The sequence below is a fragment of the Danio rerio genome, chromosome 23 (assembly GCF_049306965.1).
Source record: "Danio rerio strain Tuebingen ecotype United States chromosome 23, GRCz12tu, whole genome shotgun sequence".
NCBI classification, from domain to species: Eukaryota; Metazoa; Chordata; class Actinopteri; order Cypriniformes; family Danionidae; genus Danio; species Danio rerio.
This window is the reverse complement of record NC_133198.1, coordinates 49,842,501-49,868,501: the sequence shown is the minus strand read 5'-3', so window position 1 is coordinate 49,868,501 and position 26,001 is coordinate 49,842,501. Positions and strand designations below refer to the sequence as shown.

The window sequence follows — 26,001 nt, the reverse complement described above, 5'->3', positions numbered from 1 at the left end:
TTTTTCTGTTGCAGGGGACATGCCCAGAGACCCCAGCTTTCACCAGATTATAGTTATATGATCATTTTCCTTAAAAAACCCATCTCTATCTGAGTGAGTGAGTGATTAAATGTTGAATGAGATGAGTTTTCAACAATACTAAATTGAAACTTTATTTTTTTACATGGTTTAATAATTTTTTGTTATTAAAATTGAAGTTCCTGTTTCAAAGCTTACAGATAGATGACTAATTTGTATGTCATTGACACTTTTGGCACTTTTTTGGAGTATTTTCATTAGTTTTGTTTTTCCTGTAAATGATTCAATAAATACCGTACCGTGACATTCATACCGAGGTATTACCGTACCGTAAAATTCTGATACCGTTACATCCCTAAAATATATATATATATATATATATATATATATATATATATATATATAAATAATTGTATATAAATTATAAATATAAATATAAATATATATATATATATATATATATATATATATATATATATATATATATATATATATATATATATATATATAGTGCATCCGGAAAGTATTTATTGCGCTTCATTTTTTCCAAATTTTTTATGTTGCAGTCCGGATGAACTGCAAGTGTATACATATATATATATATACACTCTCAGATATTTCACTGAAGCTCAGTAATGAACATTAGTGCACTGACTTGAGTCCGATGAGGATGTTTTTTTTGGTGCTCTTGCTCTTGCAGAAGCCGCTCTTCATCTTGAGGCTGTAGTTGATGTTGTGGAAGCTGACGGTGGCGCCGCGGCGGGACGGGGATGAGGACACGCCGGTGTTCACATGATTCTGCAGATCCAGCACTCCGGTCAGCTCCACTCTGGTGTCCGCCATCTTCTGCTGTATCTGCACACATCAACATAAGTGTTTGATATAATAATGCATTACAAATGACAATCACACACTTTTTGAACATAAAACTGAAATAGTTGTTAATTTTCAATAGTTTGCTGTGCATATTTACGCTTGGTGTCACTTTAAATAAGACAGATATCAGATTGTAGTGAAAATTTTTCAAAAAGTTCAATAAAACAAACATTACGTGTCTTTATATTCATGAAAATAATAAAACAATAAACACATATTTCATTATATTACATAAAACATGCATTTTATAAAATTATTTTAGCCAAAAAAAAACTAAATATCTGAACAACTTATATTCTAAATTTGAAGTTGACATCTCAAATTAGCTTTCGGTAAGATTTAGTTTGGCTGCAGTACCAGTTATGACCACCAGGTGACCATAGAAGGGCGCCCCCTATGTTTTGAGAAATATTAAATGTATTTTGCTTTACTTTTTTGACAATATTTGTAAAGTAGACAGCAAATTCTAAAGTTGTATGGAAAGTCTGGACGTCTTTGAATTTAGCCTCTAAGACAACATCTAAACAATTTAATGTGGATTACTGTATCAAAGTAATGCTTTACGACTCTGATGAGTATCCTTGTTAAAAATTCTGAAATAACAGTTGCTCAGTAAAATGCATCAAAAAAAAATACTCACCAGAAATGGAAAGTAGACTTTTTAAGCTTTCAAATGATATATAGAGTGTCATGATTGCTTTATGGTTAAACTAGAATATTATGGATCAAAAATGTAAACATACACACTCTCAGAGTGGCAGAGTGAGAGTTAATATATTTTAAACTATTCTCTTCATACGTAACAAAAAAAAAAACAGTTGTAAAACATGTATCCAGCAGTCTTAAAACTATCCCACGACAAAGTTTGTTATGATTTGATTCGAATTTAAATGCTAAAAAAAAGAGATGTAAATCTAAGCATCAAGGTGGCAGGATGATGACCGTTAAGGGGTAAATTAACGAAGCAAAGACAATTTTCACAGTATATCGTATATATTTTTATTTTTATATAATTTTATATATTATGAATATAATCAATATTATTATAAATATAAATATAAATATATATATATATATATATATATATATATATATATATATATATATATATATTTTTTTTTTTTTTTTTTTTTTTTTTTTATTCTGGAGAAAGTGCTATTTTACTGTTTGGGTGAAATAAAAGCAGCTTTTATTTTTCTAAATGTTTTATTGTCTACATGGCAAACAACGCAATTGGTAACATTTTAATTTAGTTGCCAATCCTTATTTGTACGATACCATTCTTACATTTTAGTGCGATTTGCTCATCCCTCAATAAGGGATAGTGGTGGGGTTTGGGCCTTGCCTCCTTTTACAAATCGTACATTTTCATAGAAATAAAATCGTATGAATTTGTACAAAATTTGCCGATTTTCTGACAACACGTAAAATAGTAACGTTTCATTGTGAAACGAGGCCGAAACAAACAACTGTTGTCCGATGACTTGCCTAATTAACCCTTTAAGCTAAATACTAGCATGTTGCAACGTATCTAATAAAATATGATGTGCTGTCATCATGGCAAAGACAAAAGAATTTAGTTATAAATTTAGTTTAGCTAGAAATTTGTTATGGTTAACTAAAATGTGATGCAAAAAAATCTTTCCAGGAATAATGTTTATATGTAAAATCAAGTCAATCACTTTTTCAAGTAACATTTTCCATTTTTATGAAAATATCAGAGTTATTTGTTAGAGAGACATTACAGAGTAAATGCTGATGTGTTTGTTGCGTACAATGACCAGAGACCCATTCACACCCACTATGATAACAATAAAGATAACGACAGAGTGGTAAAAATATTTCTGAATATGTAACGACAGCAGAGCTTAGATCACAGCTTCAACAAAAAAGATGCAGAAAAATTATATAGTTGGAATATGATTTTTTTCAGCAATTAAACAATAAAACACTAACAGCCAGATAAAATTCATTAAAATGTAAAGGGTGAGATGCTAATGGTCTAATCCCATTCAATGATTTATGCTAAGCTAAGCTAACAGTGGTCCCACTAGACCCACAGTTTGGCTGAATGCATAAAATAAACAGTAAAACTAAACTGTTTAACTCTAGAAGAGCTGTAAAATGTAAAAAAAAATTATTAAAAGAAAGAAAAGGCTGTAAATAAATAAATAGTCCTTGCATTAGCCCTGACTTGATTCAAATGAATCATATTGGAATCACTGCTAAATGATTCTAATATTCATTCATTCTTAATCTTTCGGCTTAGTCCCTTTGTTCATCAGGGGTAACCACAGCGGAATGAACCACCAACTATTCTAGCATATGTTTTACACAGTAATTGCTCTTCCAGCTGCAACCCATCACTGGGAAACACCCATACACACTTATTCTCACACACACACACACACACACACACACACACACACACACACACACACACACACACACACGCACACACACACACACACACACACACACACACACTGCAGCCAGTTTAGTTGATCAGTTCCCCTATAGCGCATGTGTTTGGACTGTAGAGGAAACTGAAGCACCCGGAGGAAACCCACGCCAACTCGGGGAGAACATGCAAACTTAGAAACACCAACTGACCCAGCCGGAACTGAACCAGAGACCTTCTTGCTGTGAGGCCACAGTGCAACACCACTGAGCCACCATAAAATAAATTGGTCAAATTAAAATGTTTAACTCTAGACGAGCTGAAAAATACATCTTTGTTTTTAAAATGTCGTGTTCCTTTTTTATCTCAGAATTTCTTTAAATGAACCCTATCAAAATAACTGCTAAATGACCGCAATATTAAATGCTTATTCCGGAAAAAATACACGTTTTCTTGACCTCAGATTAACTTAAATCTGTTATAGGATATATATAATGACACTATAAAACTGTAACACACTCTCTTATTAAAATTAATTAACTAATAAGGCATTTACTGTGAATATTTAGTTATAAAAGTAACTTTCCCCAACAATAGAAATCAACGATTCAATAAAATCACGAAAGTTTGTGTCTGATTGCCCCTCTTCCTCATCAGCAGATCAGCAATCTATTGAGGTAAAGTTGATTTTAAACTGGCACATTCCGTGACATGCTCCCCACTGTTTACCATGGTACTTTGAATATTCGGTATGAAATCACAAGTAAATATGACTTTAAAAAACAACATTAGCACTATTTAATTGACTGTATTTTGATAGTCATTGACTGCTAATATGATTTGACTATTGAGAATTTGCAAATAATAATTTTCTGAAATTCTATTATTAAGGAGAATGTACGAATATGTGAATATAATACCAATTTTACCTCAATCACCAATCTTTATATTAGCGAATGTAGAATAATAATGTTCAGGCAAATTTGTCTGAATGTTAGGAACAAGCTCTTCCAGTAACGTTAATGCAAATTAGCTAGTAGCTTATACTACATTAAAAGCGCTAGCAAACAAACTGTTTACAAATATTATGTACAAAATACAATTATTAAATGGTACTTTCTCTGTTTATTTGTAAATCATTTAAACTGATATGAGTGAGCAGAAATTTACGTGGTTTTCCGTATTTCACATAATCACCTGTGGTATTTTTACGTCTACCAGCAATCGAATATTAAAGATAAATATGCTAACTTCTGCTACAGGACACACACATCGGTAACTTTCCAGTTAATAATAATAAACTAACTCACTCGCATCATGTTTATTGATTTCTAAGTAAAACTTTTGTTTACATTTCCCTCCAACAGCCTTCAGAGTTTCGCGGTGGACTTCATAAATCAAGATACATCGAGTCTATGATCAAAAAGCGTTATTAAAATAATGAATCGATTATTAGAGGAAGATTTGAGGAGAAGATTGATAAAGCTGTGTTTTCACTCACCTGAAGCAGCGCAGACCCGCAGAGCGCGCCGCTGTCTTTTATAGGAGGAGTGTGAACGCGCGCGCGCGCTCCCGGCTGACGGGAACGAGTTTCGTAAAAGCACGAGGCGCGTCACACGTGTTACGAGCTTAGAAATGACTTTACAGACACTGTGCTTCATCAGCGTTTATACACAAACATTAATCAGCATGTACAAGAGTGTATTTTAGGTATCCAAAAATACAGTGTGCGTGACTGTGGTGTGAAGCTCATGAGGCATCAACGCAACATCTTTGGCGTGATTATGCTTTAAAGTCACTTCAGTACTATGAAGATATCAAACTTGAGAATTTACCGAATAACACTGCATTAGCCGATTATCATCAACATTAATATGCAGCCTGTTAAATTAATAATGATAGCCATAATTTAAATAAAAGTTGAAAACTAGCCAACACTGTGAAAAAGTCATTGCCCTTCATTTCTGAGATGAATCAAATTAATGGTATGAGTCTGTTGAACTTATGTTAACCTGACTTAAAACGGCTTGTGTAACTTATAAAATTAAGTTAGAACATGATTAACTTAGTTTACTGAGTTACAATGACCTAAATACACATGATGTCCGCAGGGCTGATTGAGCAGTTAGGAGGCCCTATATAAGCACCTCCAGCCATGGAGCCCAAGTGCTGAAATCCACCCTTTCTACAGTTATTTAATAAGTATTTATTTTGCTGCTTTTTTAAATATCACTAAATCTTCATTTCTATATTTAATCTTGCTGAAATCTCTACATTTTAAATTGTTGTTTTTCTTAAAGTTTATTTACAACTAAAAACAATATATTTTTTTAGTAAATGTGACTGCCGGACTGCTTCCTGATTTGACGAGTGGATATTTTAGTTTATAATATCATTATTAAACTACATTATTGACTCTTGCTATACAAAATATGATAGAAAATAATGTTGTACAGAGTTTCTTAGTTATACTTCTTGATATTTCTTGGCGGCCCCTGGATGTCAGGACTTGATCATATTTTTTACAGCGTATATGTTGTTTAGACTTTCAGACAGGCAGTTTATCAGGGTTATTTTGAAAAACTGTGTGTAATTGTTTGTTTTTTAACTTGGTTTTCTTTACAAATAAATTTGCTAAAGATATCTGAAGATCATATTTATAATTTATTAGCTTTAAATCTATATAACAGAGTCACAAGGTAAAAACGTGTGACTTGCTAAACTATATCGTTTAAAAATAGATTTAAAAAAGTGAAGTGAAAATGTTTATGTGGGTAAAATGTTTAGGAAATAGTGACCAGTTACACATTTCCCTCACACACACACACATTTATTTACTTCTGCTTATATCATACATATCTCACATAATGCTTAAAAATAATAATAAATAAAAATACAAATATATATATATATATATATATATATATATATATATTTAAAATAACTGTTTTCTAGTTTTCAATGTATTTTAAATATTATTTAAAATGTCATTTATTCCTGTGATTTTGAAGCTGAATTTCTAGCATCATTACTTCAGTCACATGATTCTTCAGAAATCAGTGATTCATTTATTCATTATCTTTTTGGCTCAGTCCCTTTGTTAATCCGGGGTCGCCACAGGGAAAGGAACCACCAACTTATCCAGCATATGTTTTACACAGTAGATGTCCTTCCAGCTGCAACCCATCACTGAGAAACACCCATACACACACACTCATTCACACACACACTCATACACTACGGCCAGTGTAGTTGATCAGTTCCCCTATAGCGCATGTGTTTGGACTGTGGTGGAAACCGGAGCACCCGGAGGAAACCCACACCAACACGGGGAGAACATGCAAACTCCACACAGAAACGCCAACTGACCCAGCCGAGACTCCAACCAGAGACCTTCCTTCTGTGAGGTTATCCATTAAGCCACCGTGCCGCCCTACAGATATTAAAAAGGTTAAAATAATTCCACTTGTATTTTTCTTTTCCATTGTATTTTCTAACACTAAACACTAAAGAAAAGACAATGAAAGGTTTTATTAAAAATATAATAATAAAAGTAATTAATAAAATAAATAAATCTCATCCTTTCATAACACAGGAAACACAATTATGAAACAAAAGATATGAAATTATGAAACGGCTCTAATTGCACATTGTGTGTCTTCCTGCTGTGTTATTGTCCCTTAACAAGTTATACAACCTTGCATGTTTGACAATTGCACGGCACCTGGACTCTGCCCGCATATATAAACCTTATCAACACACACAAAAACACGCACATGCACGAGTACGCACCCACACACACACGCATGCACGCACACAGCAGGCGAACATCAGTTTAAAGAGACAGTTCACCCAAACATGAACATTTACTCATTCATCAATTGGAGAAACACAAAAGAAGATATTTTGAAGAATGTAGCCGATGACATCCACAGTATTTGTCTTTCCCACAATGGAAGTCAGTGGTTTTCTGCATTTTTCTAAATATCTTCTTTTGTGTTAAACAGAAGAAAGAAACTCAGGTTTTGTAGGAGGAGTAAACAGTGAGTAAATGTTCAGTTTGGGTGAACTGACCCTTTAAGATGCTGCAAATACACAATACTGCTTCAAATGTAAGAGACTGGAGAAACATAACAGTAGTATTGCTTTTCTGTGGTAAATTAAATAGACTAGCAGGTTATTCTAGAATTATTTGACTAAACACACAGAGCCAACAGCGTTCTGTTAAAGAGACAGAACACCTAAAACACCATTAATGCAAAGTCCATTAATTCAAAGTCCCTGAAACATTTATATCTGATCATCAACTGCCAGAAGCTCAATCATGTCTACTTTCACATGCGTTTTAATTTCGATACTCTTTAAATGTGTTTTAATTAAATGCTATTTTTACGTTTTTTTTTGTGCTATTATTAAAAATAGTTTATTTCTTAATTTCTTATTTGATTCTATATTGATTAGTTCAATTAAGTTTATATCAATGTTTTTTTTTGCATTTTTAATTTTGATACTATTTTTACATTTGTTTTATTTCAATACAATTCTTCAATTAGTTTTTATTTCGATACTCATTTTACATTTGCTTTTATATTTCAATTTTACATTTGTTATTTCGATACTTTTTTTATTTGATGTTATTTTTAAAATGACTTTTTGTTTCAATTCTATTGTTAATTTGTTATTTAGATACTATTTTTACATTTGTTTTATTTTGATACAATTCTTCAATTGTTATTTCGATACTATATTTAAATTTGTTGTTATTTTAATGGTATTTTTTACATTTATTATTTAGACAGTATTTTTACATTTGTTGCTATTTCAATACTATTATTAAATAATTTTTTCGATACTATTTTTACATTAGTTTTTTTTACTTTTGGTATTTTGATGCTATTTTTAATTTAGTTTTATTTTTAACACTCTTTTTGTTTTTATTTTGATAATGTTTTTACATTTGGTGTTATTTCGATACTATTTTTACATTTGTTGTTATTTTAATAAAATTAATATTTTTTATTACTATTTTAACATTTGTTTTGATTTAGATGCTATTTTTACTTTTGTTTTATTTTTAATACTTTTTAAATTTGTTTTATTCGCTACTGTTTTCAATTAGTTTTTACTACAATAATATTTTATTAGTTTTTTTTCAATACTGTCAGTACATTTGTTTAATTTTGATTCTATTTTTACATCATTACTATTGTTAAACTAGTTTCTTTATATTCTATTTTTACATTTGCTCTTATTTCTATGCTATTTTAACATTTGTTTTATTTCAAAGCAATTTTTTTATTTATTATTTAGATACTTTAGAATTTTTTACTCTTTTTTACCTTTGTTTAGATTTTGATAAAAAAATTTACATTTGTTTTCATTTCAATACTCTATTAGTATGTTTTTATTTTGATACTATTTTTACATTTGTTATTTTTTATACTATTTTATACATTTGTTGTTTATTTTGATGCTATTTTAACATTTGCTTTATTTCAATGCTGTTTTTCCATTTATTATTTAGATACTATTTTTACCTTTGTTTAGATTTTTATACTATTTTTTTACATTTGTTTTCATTTCAATACTTTTTTAATCTATTTTTATTTAAATACTATTTCTACATTTGTTCTAATTTTGATGCTATTTATGCATTTGATTTTATTTTGATACTATTTTTACATTTGTTATTTTTTATACTATTTTATACATTTGTTGTTTATTTTGATACAATTTTAACATTTGTTGTTATTTCTATACTATTATTAAATTAATTTTTGATACTATTTTAAAATTTGTTTTATTTTAATACTATTTTTCATTGAACTTTTATTACAATAACATTTTTTATTAGTTTTTATTTTGATACTATTTTTACATTTTTTGTTAAAAAAAAGTCTTTTTATTTGAGACAATTTTTCAATTTGTTTTTATTTTAATTCTATTAAAAAAATCTATGTATGCCCATCTTGCCGTTAGCATCTAGCATTTTCTATGTTATAATCCAAAATGCACATAAAAATAGCAGGATGGAAACAGAGCTGCATTTCTTCAGCATTCTTTCAATGAAATATGCTTTTTTAAATCATCATCATCATCACTGTCACGTTACAAAATGCCTTTAGACCTCTGCCTCATGACTTTAGTTTATGTAATTATTGTATTTATCTTAAGCTGCCTTGCGATGTTCAGGTCTTGGTGGTTGGGTTATTTTAGCACAAACAGAAAGAAAGAAACTCCAGTGTTTGTGTTGTTGTACGTAAATGTAATTTTTTACTTCAATAAAAAAAAGATATACATTAAAAAATACGTATATGTATCTTCTTTAGTGTTTAGAACAAGATCAAGATAGCAAAACAAGTGTGATGTTACATTAATGTTTACAGTTGTTATTTTTGGTTGCACCGTCACTTTAAGCAACCATCTGCCTATTTGCACTTAGGTTTCACTTTAGCCTCTCTTTATCTAGAACACACACACACAGTACAGAGCTCCACCCACACACACACACACACACACAAACACACAAGGAAAGGCAGAAATCGAAACTAAAGTGTTTGTCTCGTCTCTTTAACGCTGAGCAAATGGCAGATGAGCAGAATCCACTCGTGAAATCCACTCTGTGACACCACTCTGAGTGAAAGCAGCTCTTCCCCAGATGTGGATGAGTCTGTAGCATCTATTGCAGACCTACAGGACCCGAGTGAAACCACCCATCCTCAATATCTTAATGTGTTTGAGGCTTCTACTGCAGACCTACAGGACCTGAGTGAAACCACCCATCCTCAAGATCTTAAAATGTCTCTGGCCTCTACTGCAGACCTACAGGACCTGAGTGAAAGCAGCTGTCCTGCAGATCTGGAAGAGTCTGTGGCCTCTGTTGCAGACCTACAGGACCCGAGTGAAACCACCCATCCTCAAGATCTTAATGTGTCTGAGGCTTCTACTGCAGACCTACAGGACCTGAGTGAAAGCACCTGTCCTCCAGATATGGATGAGTCTGCAGATCTACAGGACCCGAGTGAAAGCAGCTGTCCTGCAGATGCTGATGTGTCCTCTGTTTGGGAGCAGCTGGAGAGCACAGTGCTGGAGTCTGCAGATGTGGATGATGTTTACTGTGAAACTCACCTGAGGACACGCACTGAGCCGAGCGCTGCAAATGCACACTTACTAGTGCACTCCAGTGGACGCCTGCATAGGGCGACGTGGAGGGAGCATCAGAACCTGCTGGAGGTGTATGGAGGACACGGCAGCACTGCGCAGGAGAGAACAGAGGAACAGGTGTGTAACAGAGACAGGTATAAGACTCTTAATAATTCAATGACATGATGTGCATTATTCCACTTATACTATGTCTACTGCGCACTATTGTCAGATAATTCAACAGTCTGTCATCAATCAGTGCACTCACACTAATATTGTGCATTATTTTATATTAACTCAACACTGTCATCAATTATTCCGCTTATGCTACTTATACTGTATTGTATTTTCTAATAATTCAACAACACAGAGTGCATTAGTGTGCTTATTCTACTTATATTGTGCATTGTTTTATAATAATTCAACACTCTGTCATCAATTATTCTGCGTATACCACTTATTCTTTACACTATTTTCTACTAATTCAACAGTCTGTCATGATGTATTCTGCATATATTTCCTATTTTGTGCATTATTTTCTATTAATTCAACAGTCTGTCATCAATTATTCCACTTATGCTACTTATATTTTGCATTATCTTATAATAATTCAACTGTCATCAATTACTAATTAATAACTCAACAACACAGAGTGCATTATTCTTCTTATACTACTTATCTTGTGCATTATTTTCTATTGACTCAACATCTGTCATCGTTTATTCCACTTATACTACTTATGTTTTGCATTATCTTTTAATAATTCAACAGTCTGTCATCAATTAATCTGCTTAAACTACTTTAACTGCATTTTTTTCTAGTAATCCAACACTGTCATCAATTGTTTTGCTTATTCTAATTATATTGGGCATTATTTATTAATAATCCAACAGTCTGTCATCAATTATTTTGCATGTACTACCTGTGCATTATTTTATAATGATTCAGTGAGAGAGTGCATTATTCTGCTTATACTACTAATACTGTATATTATTTTCTAATAATTCAACACTCTGTCATCAATTATTCTGCTTATACCACTTACACCATGCTGTATTTTGTAATATGTCAACCCTGTCACAATTATTCTGCTCATACTATTTATTCTTTAAATTATTTTATAATAATTCAACAGTCTGTCATGATTTATTCTGCATATATTTTGTATTTTGTGCATCATTTTCTATTAATTCAACAGTCTGTCATCAATTATTCCACTTATGCTATTTATATTTTGCATTATCTTATAATAATTCAACTGTCATCAATTACTCCACTTCTACTGTGCATTATTATATAATAATTCAACAACACAGAGTGCATTATTCTGCTTATAATACTTATATTGTGCATTATTTTCTATTAATTCAACACTCTGTCATCAATTATTCTGCTTATACCACTTAAACTGTGCCTTATTTTGTAATATGTCAACAGGGTCATCAATAAGTGCATTTACACCACATCTAGTGTGCATTATTTACTAATAATCCAACACTGCCATCAGTTGTTTTTAGTTTATACTACTTATATTGTGCATTATTTTCTAATAATCCAACACTGTCATCAATTATTCTGCTTATACCACATATGTCAATATGACAACCAATATGTCATCAATTGTTTTGCTTATTCTACTTATGTTGGGCATTATTTACTGATAATTCAACAGTCTGTCATCAATTATTCTACATGTTCTACCTGTGCATTATTTTCTAATGATTCAGTGACAGAGTGCATTATTCTGCTTATATTGTGCATTATTTTGTCAATTATTCTGATTGTACCACTCATACTGTGCATTATTTTCTAATGCTTCAACAGCTCTGTATATTAAAGAGACTGTTTATAGTACTATGCAGTAGAATAGTGCATATGTGTGTGATTTGGGACGCACCTAGAGTCTTGAGTGTTTGATGTTGTCCAATGATTCCCAGAGACGGCTGGAAAAGTCCAAGCAGATGATCAGGGAGAGAGAGACCGAGCTGAGGGAAATGCGGAAAGCTGCCGGAAACCTCAGGGTGAGTGGAGAAAGTAAATGTCAAATCAACTTGTTGGAACCTTTTGTCTGTAGTTTAAACATATCTGGCAATAAAGCTCTTTCTGAATGATGACGGCTTTGTCCTATCAAGAAACTACATGGGCGTAGCAGACATTTTAAAAGTGGGGGAGACAGCTGTATCAGATCCCAAAGTTTACATTCATACAATCATTAATCAGCTGTTTCTAAATCGTCCGTCTCTTGAAGGGAGGGCGATGTATCCCGTCCCCCCGGTTGCTACGCCCTGAGGTAAAGCTGCTGTATGTATGTTTTTAATTAAAAAAATAACAGATATTTAAGCCATAACATACAAGTTTATCTGATTCATTGCAACAGTGGAATGAACCGCCAACTTATCCAGCACGTTTTACGCAGCGTATGCCCTTCCAGCTGCAACCCATCAGTGGGAAACATCCATACACTATAGACTTTTCAGCTTACCTAATTCGACTATAGCGCATGTGTTTGGATTGTGGAGCACCCGGAGGAAACCCACGCCAACTTGGGGAGAACATGCAAACTCCACACAGAAACACCAACTGACCCAGCCGGGACTCGAACCAGCGACCTTCTTCCTATGAGGCGAACATGCTACCCACTGCACCACCGTGCTGCCCTGTTCATCTGATAAACAATGCTTAAGTCAGTTGGTTGCAGTACTGGGTTGCAGCTGGAAGGGCATCCGCTGTGTAAAACATATGCTGGAATAGTTGGTGGGTCATTCCGCTGTGGTAACCCCTGAAACAGAGACTAAGCTGAAGTAAAATGAATGAATGAATGTCTGTCTTTGAGCTAGTCACTGTAACTCCGCCCATTGTGAGTTTAACCAATTATATTTTAATACCCTGGGTTGCCAGATAGTGTGAAACAGTGTATAGAATTTTAGTCATGAGGGCTCTAAATGTATTCAGCTGAAAATGCACCATTGGAGGACAGAACCAGATGCAGATATTAGACACAGATTCAGAGGTATAAAACATACATGAGAGCGTTTTAAATGAGTAAATTATATAAATATCAGAGTTAAAACATTAGCTGAGCATCGTGCCATGTAAATGTCACACTGCAGTATTAAGGCCCGTGCACACTGAGATGTTTTTTGCTTGTGTTTTCCATCAACGTTTAACGCCTCGTGACTAAATAAAGGCCGTCATTGTGATCGTGCACACATACGGGCAAAACGCCAGGCGTAAAAGCCTCATTTAAAAAATAAACGCCTCTTGCTCGTTTTTCCAAAAGCACCCTGGTGTGTATGAGCCTTAAGCCCTCATAGACTGCTATTCATACGCAAACGAATGCGTCAGACCGGAAACACAAGCTTGTGCGAGAAGTTTCACAGTTCGCAAAATTGAAGCTTGGTGAACTCTGACCTGTAAAATTGCATCACGTGACAGCACGAGACCAATCTAAGATCAAAACTTGACCTCTCTGGACAGAAATGTAAAATATGGACCAATCGATTGCTTTATGTCTAATCATTTTGTTTAATCCCGCCCCTTTCGCAGTGCTGTATGACAGAATTTTGCTTACTCAAACTGTAGTGTGACCGCGGCATAAAGCTGGATCTTCAGGCATGCTCTGCTTCTGTTTGTGTCATCAATCTGGCAATTGACGATTTGACATGATCCAGGATCGTTTCGTTCTTCAAAGCTGATCCAAGAGTTGTTGTCATAGCAACAGTTCTGCTAGGTCAAACCTGATCGGGAGCAATTCATATCCAAAGGATTAGATCGGCTTAGTTCAAGCAAAGATAATACAGAAAGTATGCTCCGAATTCTGATATTTTCTTACAGTAGTACATTTACATTTACATTTAGTCATTTAGCAGACGCTCTTATCCAAAGCGACTTACAAATGAGGACAAGGAAGCAATTTACACAACCAATTTACGCAATTTTTTTTTTTGGTACAGTTAGTGTGATATTCAGAGAGGCAATTACAGATTAGGAAGTGAAGTGGAGACTAAATAGTTGAGTTTTTAGTCGTTTCTTGAAAATAGCGAGTGACTCTGCTGTTCTGATGCAGTTAGGGAGTTCATTCCACCAACTGGGCAGATTGAGCGTGAGCGTTCGCGAAAGCGATTTCTTCCCTCTTTGGGATGGAACCACGAGGCGACGTTCATTCACAGTAGTAGTAGTAGTAGTAGTTATATACACTTGGGAAAATGGTAAATATGTTTTAACTATATATATATATAAAGTCATAGTCATTAATAAAATAAATTAAGTTATACATATTAATAAAACTTATGCAATCTGCACCCTCGAAATGAAAGTACAAAGACTGCCACCTGGTGGTGCACAGAGAAAACTTATTGATATGAACTTTTTAGATCGCTTTAGTACAAATTGTGTATGATAGAAATGCACAATATGTGACTTTTTTTAAAAGCAATAATACATTTCAGCAGTCATAAACATGTTTTGATAGTTAATATGCCGGTGATTTGATGCTTCACAAAAGTTGCAGACGCCTTTACCAATATCAAAATGCTTTTGTAAACAACCAGTTATTCTTTACACCGATTAAAAAATGGCTACTATAATATAGACAATCTTTTCTAAATGTGGAACTAAATACACTGATTTGCATTGAAATACATGATGAATACTCTCGACACATGAAAGTGTAAAGCCTGCAGCTCACAACAAATGTGGAAGGTTATTGCGTGTCATATTTAACAAGCCGTTTACTGCTAATTTGATGTAATTTTGCTCACATGGATAATTGAATATTAATCAGATGATGTCATTACGCAGCTGTGCAGTCAGCCAATCGATGCATTGCTGATCATGATTTCGAGGATGGATAGATCTGTCCTTCACAACACACGCAGCGATCTCAGATCAGTTTATCCAGACATTCTAATCTGATTCGCTAACTCGTTTGAAGAACCAAATTAGCGAGAGATCAGTTATCAAGATTAAAAGATCCAGGATCTGCCAAATAATCTTAGATCATTTAAGCGAGATACGAAGAACGGACCCTAGGTGAAAAACACCCCTCTCCAATATTTTGAATTTGGACTGCAATAAAGAGTTTAACCACTAGACAATCCTACATACTGCACCTTTAACTTGTTTTTCTTGCACTGTAAAAAACAAAATTCAGCACGCTGTACTTTTTTTGTCATATATACTAAGAATTACTCACATAAAACTATATGTTATGTCAACAATATTCGCTAGAATGTTAAGTCTACATGTTTAAGTGAGTTTTCTGGACAAACAATTCTTAATCACAATTCTTAGTATATATGACAGAAAAAGTATAGCGTGCTGAACAAATGGTGATTTTTTTACAGAGTATGGACTAACTATTTTTTGTTCATTCCCAAAGTGAGCAGAATCATGTGACAATTCGGAAACTGTCATTCGATTGGTTTCCACTGGTTTAAATGTAAATCTGGCTGCATTTCCCCACACAGAACCTGACTAAAGCCACAGAGGAAGAAGGCGACAGGATCTTCACCCAAATGCTCAGCTTTATACGGAGAAGCCACACAGAGGTGATGAATCTGCTGCAAACTCAGATGAGCGTGGAGATGGACAGAATTCAGGAACATCTGGAACATCTGGACCAGGAGATCCAAAAGCTGAAGAGAAAACACTCTGAACTGGAGCAGCTTTCACAAACTGAAGATCACTTACACTTACTACAGGTGACAACAGGACCAGAGCCTCCAGATATTACACGTCTGTCTGGAATACTGGATTCTGATTGGTCAGTCATTACATCATCAGGTGTGTTATACCCAGATAAGAACCGCAGAATAACACAGGGTCATCTGGGAACTGAGACACACACATTCATATGGGTCTGCAGCTGGTGTTTCTGACTGTTTGTCTCCATCTAGTGTCTGAATAATGTGCAGGTTAGTGTATACTCCATCAGCTGTTTCTGACTGTCTCCATCTAGTGTCTGAATAATGCGCAGGTTAGTGTATACTCCATCAGCTGTTTTAGTTTTTGTCAGCTTTGCATTTAATTAAAGCTTTATTAAAACTATTACTCTAAAATGTTTATGTTTTGTGGCCAGTCGCTGCATAATAAGCAAGATAAAGTTCATCCAGGATGTTTTTACATCCAGTAATTCTGGTAAAACCTGGGGAGAATATCCCATTCATAACATGGCTACTTCCATTAAAATAAAGAAAATAGACACTATCCATTGTTCTGAGCTGTAATAGATTATTGATTCTTTAATTTAATGTCAACGCTGACAGAAACTAAAACAGCTGATGGAGTATACACTAACCTGCACATTATTCAGACACTAGATGGAGACAAACAGTCAGAAACAGCTGATGGAGTATACACTAACCTGCACATTATTCAGACACTAGATGGAGACAAACAGTCAGAAACAGCTGATGGAGTATACACTAACCTGCACATTATTCAGACACTAGATGGAGACAGTCAGAAACAGCTGATGGAGTATACACTAACCTGCACATTATTCAGACACTAGATGGAGACAGTCAGAAACAGCTGATGGAGTATACACTAACCTGCACATTATTCAGACACTAGATGGAGACAGTCAGAAACAGCTGATGGAGTATACACTAACCTGCGCATTATTCAGACACTAGATGGAGACAGTCTAAAACAGCTGATGGAGTATACACTAACCTGCGCATTATTCAGACACTAGATGGAGACAGTCTAAAACAGCTGATGGAGTATACACTAACCTGCACATTATTCAGACACTAGATGGAGACAAACAGTCAGAAACAGCTGATGGAGTATACACTAACCTGCACATTATTCAGACACTAGATGGAGACAGTCAGAAACAGCTGATGGAGTATACACTAACCTGCACATTATTCAGACACTAGATGGAGACAAACAGTCAGAAACAGCTGATGGAGTATACACTAACCTGCACATTATTCAGACACTAGATGGAGACAGTCAGAAACAGCTGATGGAGTATACACTAACCTGCACATTATTCAGACACTAGATGGAGACAGTCAGAAACAGCTGATGGAGTATACACTAACCTGCGCATTATTCAGACACTAGATGGAGACAGTCAGAAACAGCTGATGGAGTATACACTAACCTGCGCATTATTCAGACACTAGATGGAGACAGTCTAAAACAGCTGATGGAGTATACACTAACCTGCACATTATTCAGACACTAGATGGAGACAGTCAGAAACAGCTGATGGAGTATACACTAACCTGCACATTATTCAGACACTAGATGGAGACAGTCAGAAACAGCTGATGGAGTATACACTAACCTGCACATTATTCAGACACTAGATGGAGACAGTCAGAAACAGCTGATGGAGTATACACTAACCTGCGCATTATTCAGACACTAGATGGAGACAGTCAGAAACAGCTGATGGAGTATACACTAACCTGCACATTATTCAGACACTAGATGGAGACAGTCAGAAACAGCTGATGGAGTATACACTAACCTGCGCATTATTCAGACACTAGATGGAGACAGTCAGAAACGGCTGATGGAGTATACACTAACCTGCACATTATTCAGACACTAGATGGAGACAGTCAGAAACAGCTGATGGAGTATACACTAACCTGCGCATTATTCAGACACTAGATGGAGACAGTCAGAAACAGCTGATGGAGTATACACTAACCTGCACATTATTCAGACACTAGATGGAGACACACAGTCAGAAACAGCTGATGGAGTATACACTAACCTCCAGCATAAAAAGACAAGCATGTAAATATGGATGTGAATGTATTCACTGACAGTCAAAATCATGTGAAGTACCCGGATTAGTCTGTATTATTCAGCGGTTGTTATCTGGGAATATCATACTTTTGAATGCCATGACTAACCAATCAGAATCAAGTGTTCCAGAGAGCCATGTAATCATTAAAATTAACCAATGGAATCCCCTTTCAGCTGGTGAAGACTGGGGCTGCTTGTTTGATCTGTGCAAAAAGATGCTCTGGATAAAAGAGGCTCTCGAATGGCTAATGTTCATCTGTTGCAGTAACATTTAATTTTCTTCTGTCCTGTTTCTCAGAGCACAGACGTGCCCAGCCTGACCACTAACTCACAGTTCTCTTTTGGGGAAATGATCAAGTCCCTCTCCTCATTAACTGCACAAATACAGGACGTCTGGAGACGGGAAATCAGTAGCATTTCCTCAGCAGGTAAAAAAAATAATGAGCAAAATCTAAAGTCGATGCCTGACGAAAAACTATTTTAGGCAGGAGTACGAGAGTGTTTCGTTACACTGATTTACTACTCGAACTATAAACCATTGTTGTCAGATATCCCGCCAGTGGTAAAGCAGTATTTTATGCACAATACTCTGCAAAAACTGATGATTATAAACCCCTCAATGATGGAAGATGTACAGCAGCCATTGAGGGAACAACTGGCGCAGTTCAGCATTTAATAATGTACGGCAGGAAAGAGTAAGTCATAATTGAGGCACAACAACTACACTCTTAACATGATACATTACAATACAATGTCCATACTCTTAGCCAAGTGATACGATATTTGTTGATTTGTCAAAAAATTCTGCATAACACTAAAGGGGGTCGCCCGCCAGAAGTGCAGCTCAGTGATGTGCAACATCGCACAACACCCAGCGCCATGCATTTTAAAGTTCTAAACATAGGTTTCTATCAGGGTATACACACCGGCGACGCAAGTCAGCCATGACTCAGGACACTGTTAATATTTCTGCCGCGCCACAGAGCGCCATCTGAATAGTTTTATTTTAAATAACATGCAAATGTGCGTGTCTGGTGTGCGATACTTTCAACTGTCATGTGCGCACTGTGTCGCGGCTCTGAGCGGCGCATCCGGTGTGTGACGCCCTTAAAGGTGTAAATACAATACAATACAATACAATACAATACAAAACAATACGATATCTTGATACTCTTAGCCAAACAATACAATATTTGTTGATAATATTGTACACTACAGTACAATATAATATAAAATATGATACAATACAATATGTTGATACTCTTTGCCAAGCAATACGATATTTATCGATACTTCAATAAATTCTATAAAACACTACAGGTGTAACTTGGACATCTCATCACAATACGATACAATACAATACTTTGATACTCTTTGCCAAGCGATAAGATGTTTGTCGATACTTCAGTAAAGTCTGCAAAACACTAAGTATGTGAATTGGACGTCTTGCAACAATATACAATGCAATATGTCGATACTCTTAGCCAACAATATGATATTTGTTGATACTTTAATAAATTCAGCAAAACATTAAGGGTCTAAATTTAGACGTCTCATCTCAATACGATTCGATACAATATGATAAATTACAATACGATATGTGATACTCTTAGACAAGCAATATATTTATCGATACCTCAATAAAGTCTGCAAAACCCTTGGGGTGTACATTGGACATTTCATCACAATACGATACAATATAATACGATATGATATGTCGATACTCTTTGCCAAGCGATTCAATATTTGTTGAAACTCTGCATAACACTTGGAGTGTAAATTAGACATCTCATCACAATACAATATGATGTCAATAGACTTAGCCAATGATCTGATAATTGTTGATATCTCAACAAAGTCTGCAAAACATTTGTGGTGTAAATTGTACATCTCATCACAATACGATACAATATAATACGATACAATATAATACGATACAATATGTCGATATTCTTTGCCAACCAATACAATATTTGTCGATACTTCAATAAACTCTGCATAACACTTGGTGTGTAAATTGGACATCTCATCACAAAACAATATGATATGTCAATAGACTTAGCCAACGATACGATAATTGTCGATACTTTAATAAAGTCTGCAAAACACTTGGGGTATAAATTGGACATCTCATTAAAATACGATACCATACGATAGTCTATATGTCAATACACTTGGTTAGTGATACAATATTTGTCGATACTTCAGTAAACTCTGCATAACACTAGGGGTGTAAATTGGACATCTCATCACAATACGATATACAATATACGATACAATATACAATATACGATACAATATGATAAGTCAATACTCTTAGCCAACGTTACAATATTTGTTGATACTTCAATAAATTCAGCAAAACATTAAGGGTCTAAATTTGGGCGTCTTATCACAATACGATACAATACAATACGATATTTCAATACACTTAGCCAGCGATACAATATTTAGCGATACTTCAGTAAGTTCTGCAAAACACTTGGGGCAGTAAATTGGACATCTCATCACAATACGCTGCAATACAATATGTCGATACTCTTTGCCAAGCGATACGATATTTGTTGATACTTTAATAAACTCTGCACAACACTAGGGGTGTAAATTAGTCATCTCATCACAATACAATATGATGTCAATAGACTTAGCCAACGATACGATATTTGTCGATACTTCAATAAGTTTTGCAAAACACTACAGGTGTAAATTGGACATCTCATCACAATGCGATACAATATGATACAATACGATATGTCGATACTCTTTGTAAAGCAATTCAGTATTTGTTGATGGTTGAATAAACTGCATAACACTAGGGTTATAAATTGGACATGTCATCACAATACGATACAATACGAAACAATATATGTCGATACACTTAGCCAGCGATACAATATTTGTCGATATTTTCACAAATTCTGCAACACTACGGGGGGTGTAAATTGGATGTCACAATACGATGCGATATGATACGTTACAATACAATACGTCAGTACTCCTAGCCAGCAATATGTTATTTGTCGATAATTCAATAAAGAATTAACGATTCTCTCACCTCATGTTTCTGTAGTGACCGCAGAGAAGATCTTACTGCCTCTCGAACCCAAGACGAGGGAGGAGTTTCTACAGTGTGAGTCCTCTAGACGGTTCTGTTCAAGTTTTAATAAAACCAAAAACTAAAAATTGCAAAAGGACAAAAGGAAAGGTTAAAGGCGGTCATAGTACTTTGTTCTGTTTATATGTGATCAAATATTGGCAGCTTGAAACAGATGGAAATTGGAGCAGATTGTGCTGCATTTCTATGGAGATCTCAGCGTAGCCGCCATTACGGCTCTTTGTTTTTAGGTCTCTGCACAGCTCACAAGACTGAAAACTATCAATAGCTCAAACAAAACACTGTTTCTTGTCTTCCATCAGTTCTGGTTCCTTTGAGTCTAGACCCAAACACAGCCCACAGGAGCCTTCGTTTATCGGATGCGAACCGTGCCGTGGCCTGCAGCCCAGACCTCCAGCTGTACCCTGAACACCCGCATCGCTTCCAGTGGTGGGCCCAGGTTTTGGGTCGAGAGTGTCTAATTGGCCGCTGCTACTGGGAGGCGGAGTGGAGCGGTCGGTACGGCGTGGACATCGCAGTGACCTACGCAGACATTAGCCGAACTGGAGAACAGGACGACACTGGGTTTGGGTACAACACACACTCCTGGAGTCTGGACTGCTCTGAAAGGTTATTATAGTGCACAATATCTAAAACTGCTAGAACTACAGCTGGTGTTTTCCAGCCACTGATAAACATCCAGTGAATAGTTAATCTGACTATTTTAATTGCATATAGTTCCTTATCCATGTTGTAATGTAATTAAAATATAATCTGTAATATAAACTAAATAAAAATGCTTACAAAATAAAAACTATACTAAGAAAACCATTGATGAAATGAGCAAAATAAACGGAAATTTACAGCAAATGTAAAAAAATATTTCTAAATCAGACTAATTTAAAATAGCATCCAAAAACAAATAAACAAAACTAATTAAAAAATAATATCAAAATATAATCAATTTAAAAATAGTATCAAAATAAAACATTGAAAAATAGCAATAAAATAGAAATTAATTAAAAAATAATAGAAATCAAACTAAAATTTTAATAGTACCAAACTAAAAAGTAATTGAAAAATAGTATTTAAATAAACTAATTTTAATATGGTATCAAAACAAAAACAATTGTAAAAATAATTTTGAAATAAAAACAAATGTAAAAATAGCATACAAAACAAATGTAAAAACAATACCGAAATAATCTAATTTAAGAGAATTGTATTAAAATTAAACAAATTTAAAAATAGTATCAAAATTAAAACAAAGATAAAAATAATATTTTAATAAAAACAAATTTAAAAAGAGTATAGATATAAACACAAATGTTAAAATAGTATCAAATACAAAAGTATAGAATCGACAAAGGTAAAAATAGTAAATAGCATCAAAATAAAAACAAATGTAAAAATAGTATCGAAATAATAACAAATGTTAAAAAATATATCATCAAAATAAAAACGCAAAAATAGCATTGAAATAAAATTGAACTAATCGGAACAGTATCAAATAAAGTTATAGAAATGAACAAATTTTTAAAATAGCATCAAAATAAAATACAAATGTAAATATAGGATCAGAATAAAAGCAATGTAAGAATAGTATTGAAATATAAACATAAGCAATAATAGTATTTAAATAAAAACAAATTTAAAGAGTATAGAAAAAAAACCAATGTATAAAACAGTATTAAAAAAACAACTAATGTAAAAACAGTATCATAATAACTAACTAAAGAATTGTATCAAAATGAAACAATTGTAAAACAAAAGTAACAATAGCATTTAAATAAAAATTAATTTGAAGAGTATAGAAATAAAAACAAATGAAAAAATAGTATCAAATATAAAAGTATCGAATTGACAAAAATAAAAATAGTAAATAGCATCAAAAAAAATAAAACTAATGTAAAAATAGTATCGAAATAAGAATAAATGTTTAAAAAAAAGATTAAATTTAAAAATGCAAAAATAGCATTGAAATAAAATAATTGAACTTATCGAAACATCAATTAAAACATTATCGAAAATAACTAATTTTTAAAATATCATCAAAATAAAAACAAATGTAAAAACAGCATCGGAATAAAAGCAGTAAAAAAATTGTATCGCAATTTAAACACAAGTAAAAATAATAATTTAAAAAGAGTATAGGAATAAAAACAAATGTAAAAAATAGTAATCAAAAAAACAACAAATTACTAAAAAAAAACGGTATCGAAATAACTAATTGAAGAATTGTATCAAAATAAACTAATGTATCGAAATAAAAGCAAAATGTAACAATAGAATAGAAGTCATTTAATAGAAGTCTTTAATAGAAGTCATTTAAAAATAGTACCAAATAAAACGTATCAAAATAACAAAGGTAAAAATTGAATAAAAATAAAATAGCAAAAAAATTGCATTAAGCGAAAATGAAACAAAAATGAAAATGAAAAATACTACTTTTAAAAATAGCATCGAAATGAAAAAAAATAATTTAGTGTTGAAATAAAAACACGTAAAATAGTATCTAACTCTTTTTAATTAAAGAGTATTGAAGTAAACACAAATGTAAAAATCGTCCTGAAATATTAAATGTAAAAATTTTAAATGCTAATCTGTAGTAACCTTGCTGTACTCCATATCCAGATATGCAGTGGTGCACAATAACGTGGAGACGGAGGTCAGTGTTCCGGCTTCCGGAAGGATTGGGGTTTATCTGGACACCCGTGCGGGTATTCTGTGTTTCTACAGCGTCTCAGACTGCATGATCCTCCTGCACAGACTCCACACACGCTTTACTCGGCCTCTGCATCCAGGGTTTGGTCTCTTTCAGGGATCCACTGCCAGATTTTGTGCACCAGAAATGGACAAACCCAAGAAAAAAAAAGCATGTGCAAATCACAGACAGAAAACCGTGAAGATAACGAGGAGTCGCAAAAAATAATCAGCATAGATTTAAAAATACACAAGAAATATGGAGCTTACAGTAACCTGAATCTGTTAATAACGCTAATGAATGCTGAAATGTGTGAATGTGATAGTGAACAGTTGATTATGTTACTAATTCTGCTTTAACTTATTGTTAAACTTTTCATAACAGAGTTGACATTTTATAGTGCGGATGCTTATCCAGATGCTGATCTCAAGTTCTCTCATGTTTAAAACACAATGTTATGCATTTTCATCATACTATTGTTTTTAAAAAGTGAATGAGAAATTCACTGAAATGTCCTTATTAAAAATAATCGAGATGACGGTAACAGAATTGACAGAAACCAATTTAAAAATAACAAAGACGACAGTAACAAAGTTTACGAAACGGAGTTGAAAATAACAAAGATGAAAGTAACAGAGCTGACAGTAATGGAGTTGAAAATATTGGAGACGTCAGTAATGGAGATGACGGAAACGGTGTTGAAAATAACGTAGATGACAGAGATGTCAGTAACATTGTGGAAAAATAACAGGGATGACATTAATGGAGAGGACGTAAACGAGGATGACAGTAACAGAGTTAAAAATAATGAAGATGACACGGAGATGACAGTAACAGAGTTGAAAAATAATGAAGATGACACGGAGATGACAGTAACAGAGTTGAAAAATAATGAAGATGACACGGAGATGACAGTAACAGAGTTGAAAAATAATGGGGATGACATTAACGAAGATGACATTAACGGAGAGGATGGTAACAGTGTTCGAAATAACTAAGATAACACAGAGATGTCAGTAACATTGTTGAAAAATAACGGAGATGACATTAATGGAGATGACAATAACAGAAATGACAGAAACGGAGATGACGGTAACAAAAATGACACAGAGATGACTAACAGAGTTGAAAAATAACGGGGATGACATTAATGGAGATGACGTTGACGGAAATGACGGTAAATGAGTTGAAAATAACAAAGATGACACAAAGATGACAGAAACAGAGTTGAAAAATAACAGACATGACATTAATGAAGTTGATGTTAACGGAAATGACAGTAATGGAGATGACATTGACGGAGATGACAGTAACGGAGAATGACCGCAACTGAGTTGAAAATAACAAAGATGACATGGAGATGACAGCAACAGAGTTAAGAAAATAACTGTAATGACAGTAACGGAGATGACCGCAATGGAGTTGAAAATAACGAAGATGACACGGAGATGACTAACAGAGTTGAAAAATAACGAGGATGACAGAGAGATGTCAGAAACATTGTTGAAAAATAACAGATGACAGTAACGGAGATGACGGTAACAGAGTTGAAAAATAATGGAGATGACAGTAATGGAGATGACGTTGACGGAGATAACAGTATTGGAGATGACAGTATTGGATTCAAAGTTGAAAATAACAAAGATGACACGAAGATGACAGTAACAGAGTTGAAAACTAACAGCCATGACAGTAATGGAGATGACAGTAACAGAAATTATGGTATATATAACACCCTAAGCGTGGCACTTTAGGAAACCTGTTATCGATTACGTACTGCACTTGTGTTACACATTTCTTTTATTTTTCAATAAAGATGTTTAATGTTCATATTCTGCATGACAGTGTTTTCAATAGTCAGATTGCTGATGTTAAATTGCTGACTGCAACCAATTTACAACCATAGTTTTTATTAAAGGGCAGATCACACTCACAGAATATTAGACTAGATATCCTTCAAGACACCAGTATTCAACTTTAAGTGAC

At 33.9% G+C, this 26,001-nt stretch overlaps 2 protein-coding genes across 3 annotated transcripts in view; one reads left to right on the top strand and one right to left on the bottom strand.

Moving 5' to 3' along the window:
- Positions 1–4,861, bottom strand: part of abcg2a (ATP-binding cassette, sub-family G (WHITE), member 2a) — a 30,585-nt gene extending 25,724 nt beyond the window's left edge. The window contains exons 1-2 of one of the 2 annotated variants that reach the window (XM_073938712.1): positions 4,797–4,861; positions 674–873 (exon numbers count right to left, since the gene is read on the bottom strand). In XM_073938712.1, the coding sequence (XP_073794813.1) occupies positions 674–861 (188 nt within the window). In that variant the 5' untranslated portion in view covers positions 862–873; positions 4,797–4,861. 2 annotated transcript variants of the gene reach the window in all.
- Positions 4,862–9,758: 4,897 nt separating this feature from the next.
- Positions 9,759–24,621, top strand: ftr92 (finTRIM family, member 92). The gene is made up of 7 exons (XM_073939500.1): positions 9,759–10,576; positions 12,376–12,459; positions 15,907–16,140; positions 18,516–18,645; positions 21,288–21,347; positions 21,635–21,941; positions 23,946–24,621. Exons 1-7 carry the CDS (start codon positions 10,094–10,096, stop codon positions 24,241–24,243), a joined length of 1,596 nt encoding a protein of 531 aa, XP_073795601.1. The 5' UTR covers positions 9,759–10,093; the 3' UTR covers positions 24,244–24,621.
- The last annotated feature ends 1,380 nt before the right edge of the window (positions 24,622–26,001 follow it).

Bases quoted from the DNA above. Each gene is read 5' to 3' on its own strand.
- ftr92 (XM_073939500.1), top strand. From the start codon at position 10,094: ATGTCTCTGGCCTCTACTGCAGACCTACAGGACCTGAGTGAAAGCAGC. The intron at 18,646-21,287 runs GTAAAAAAAATA...ATGTTTCTGTAG, and splicing joins CAGTAGCATTTCCTCAGCAG to TGACCGCAGAGAAGATCTTA. The intron at 21,942-23,945 runs GTTATTATAGTG...CTCCATATCCAG, and splicing joins AGTCTGGACTGCTCTGAAAG to ATATGCAGTGGTGCACAATA.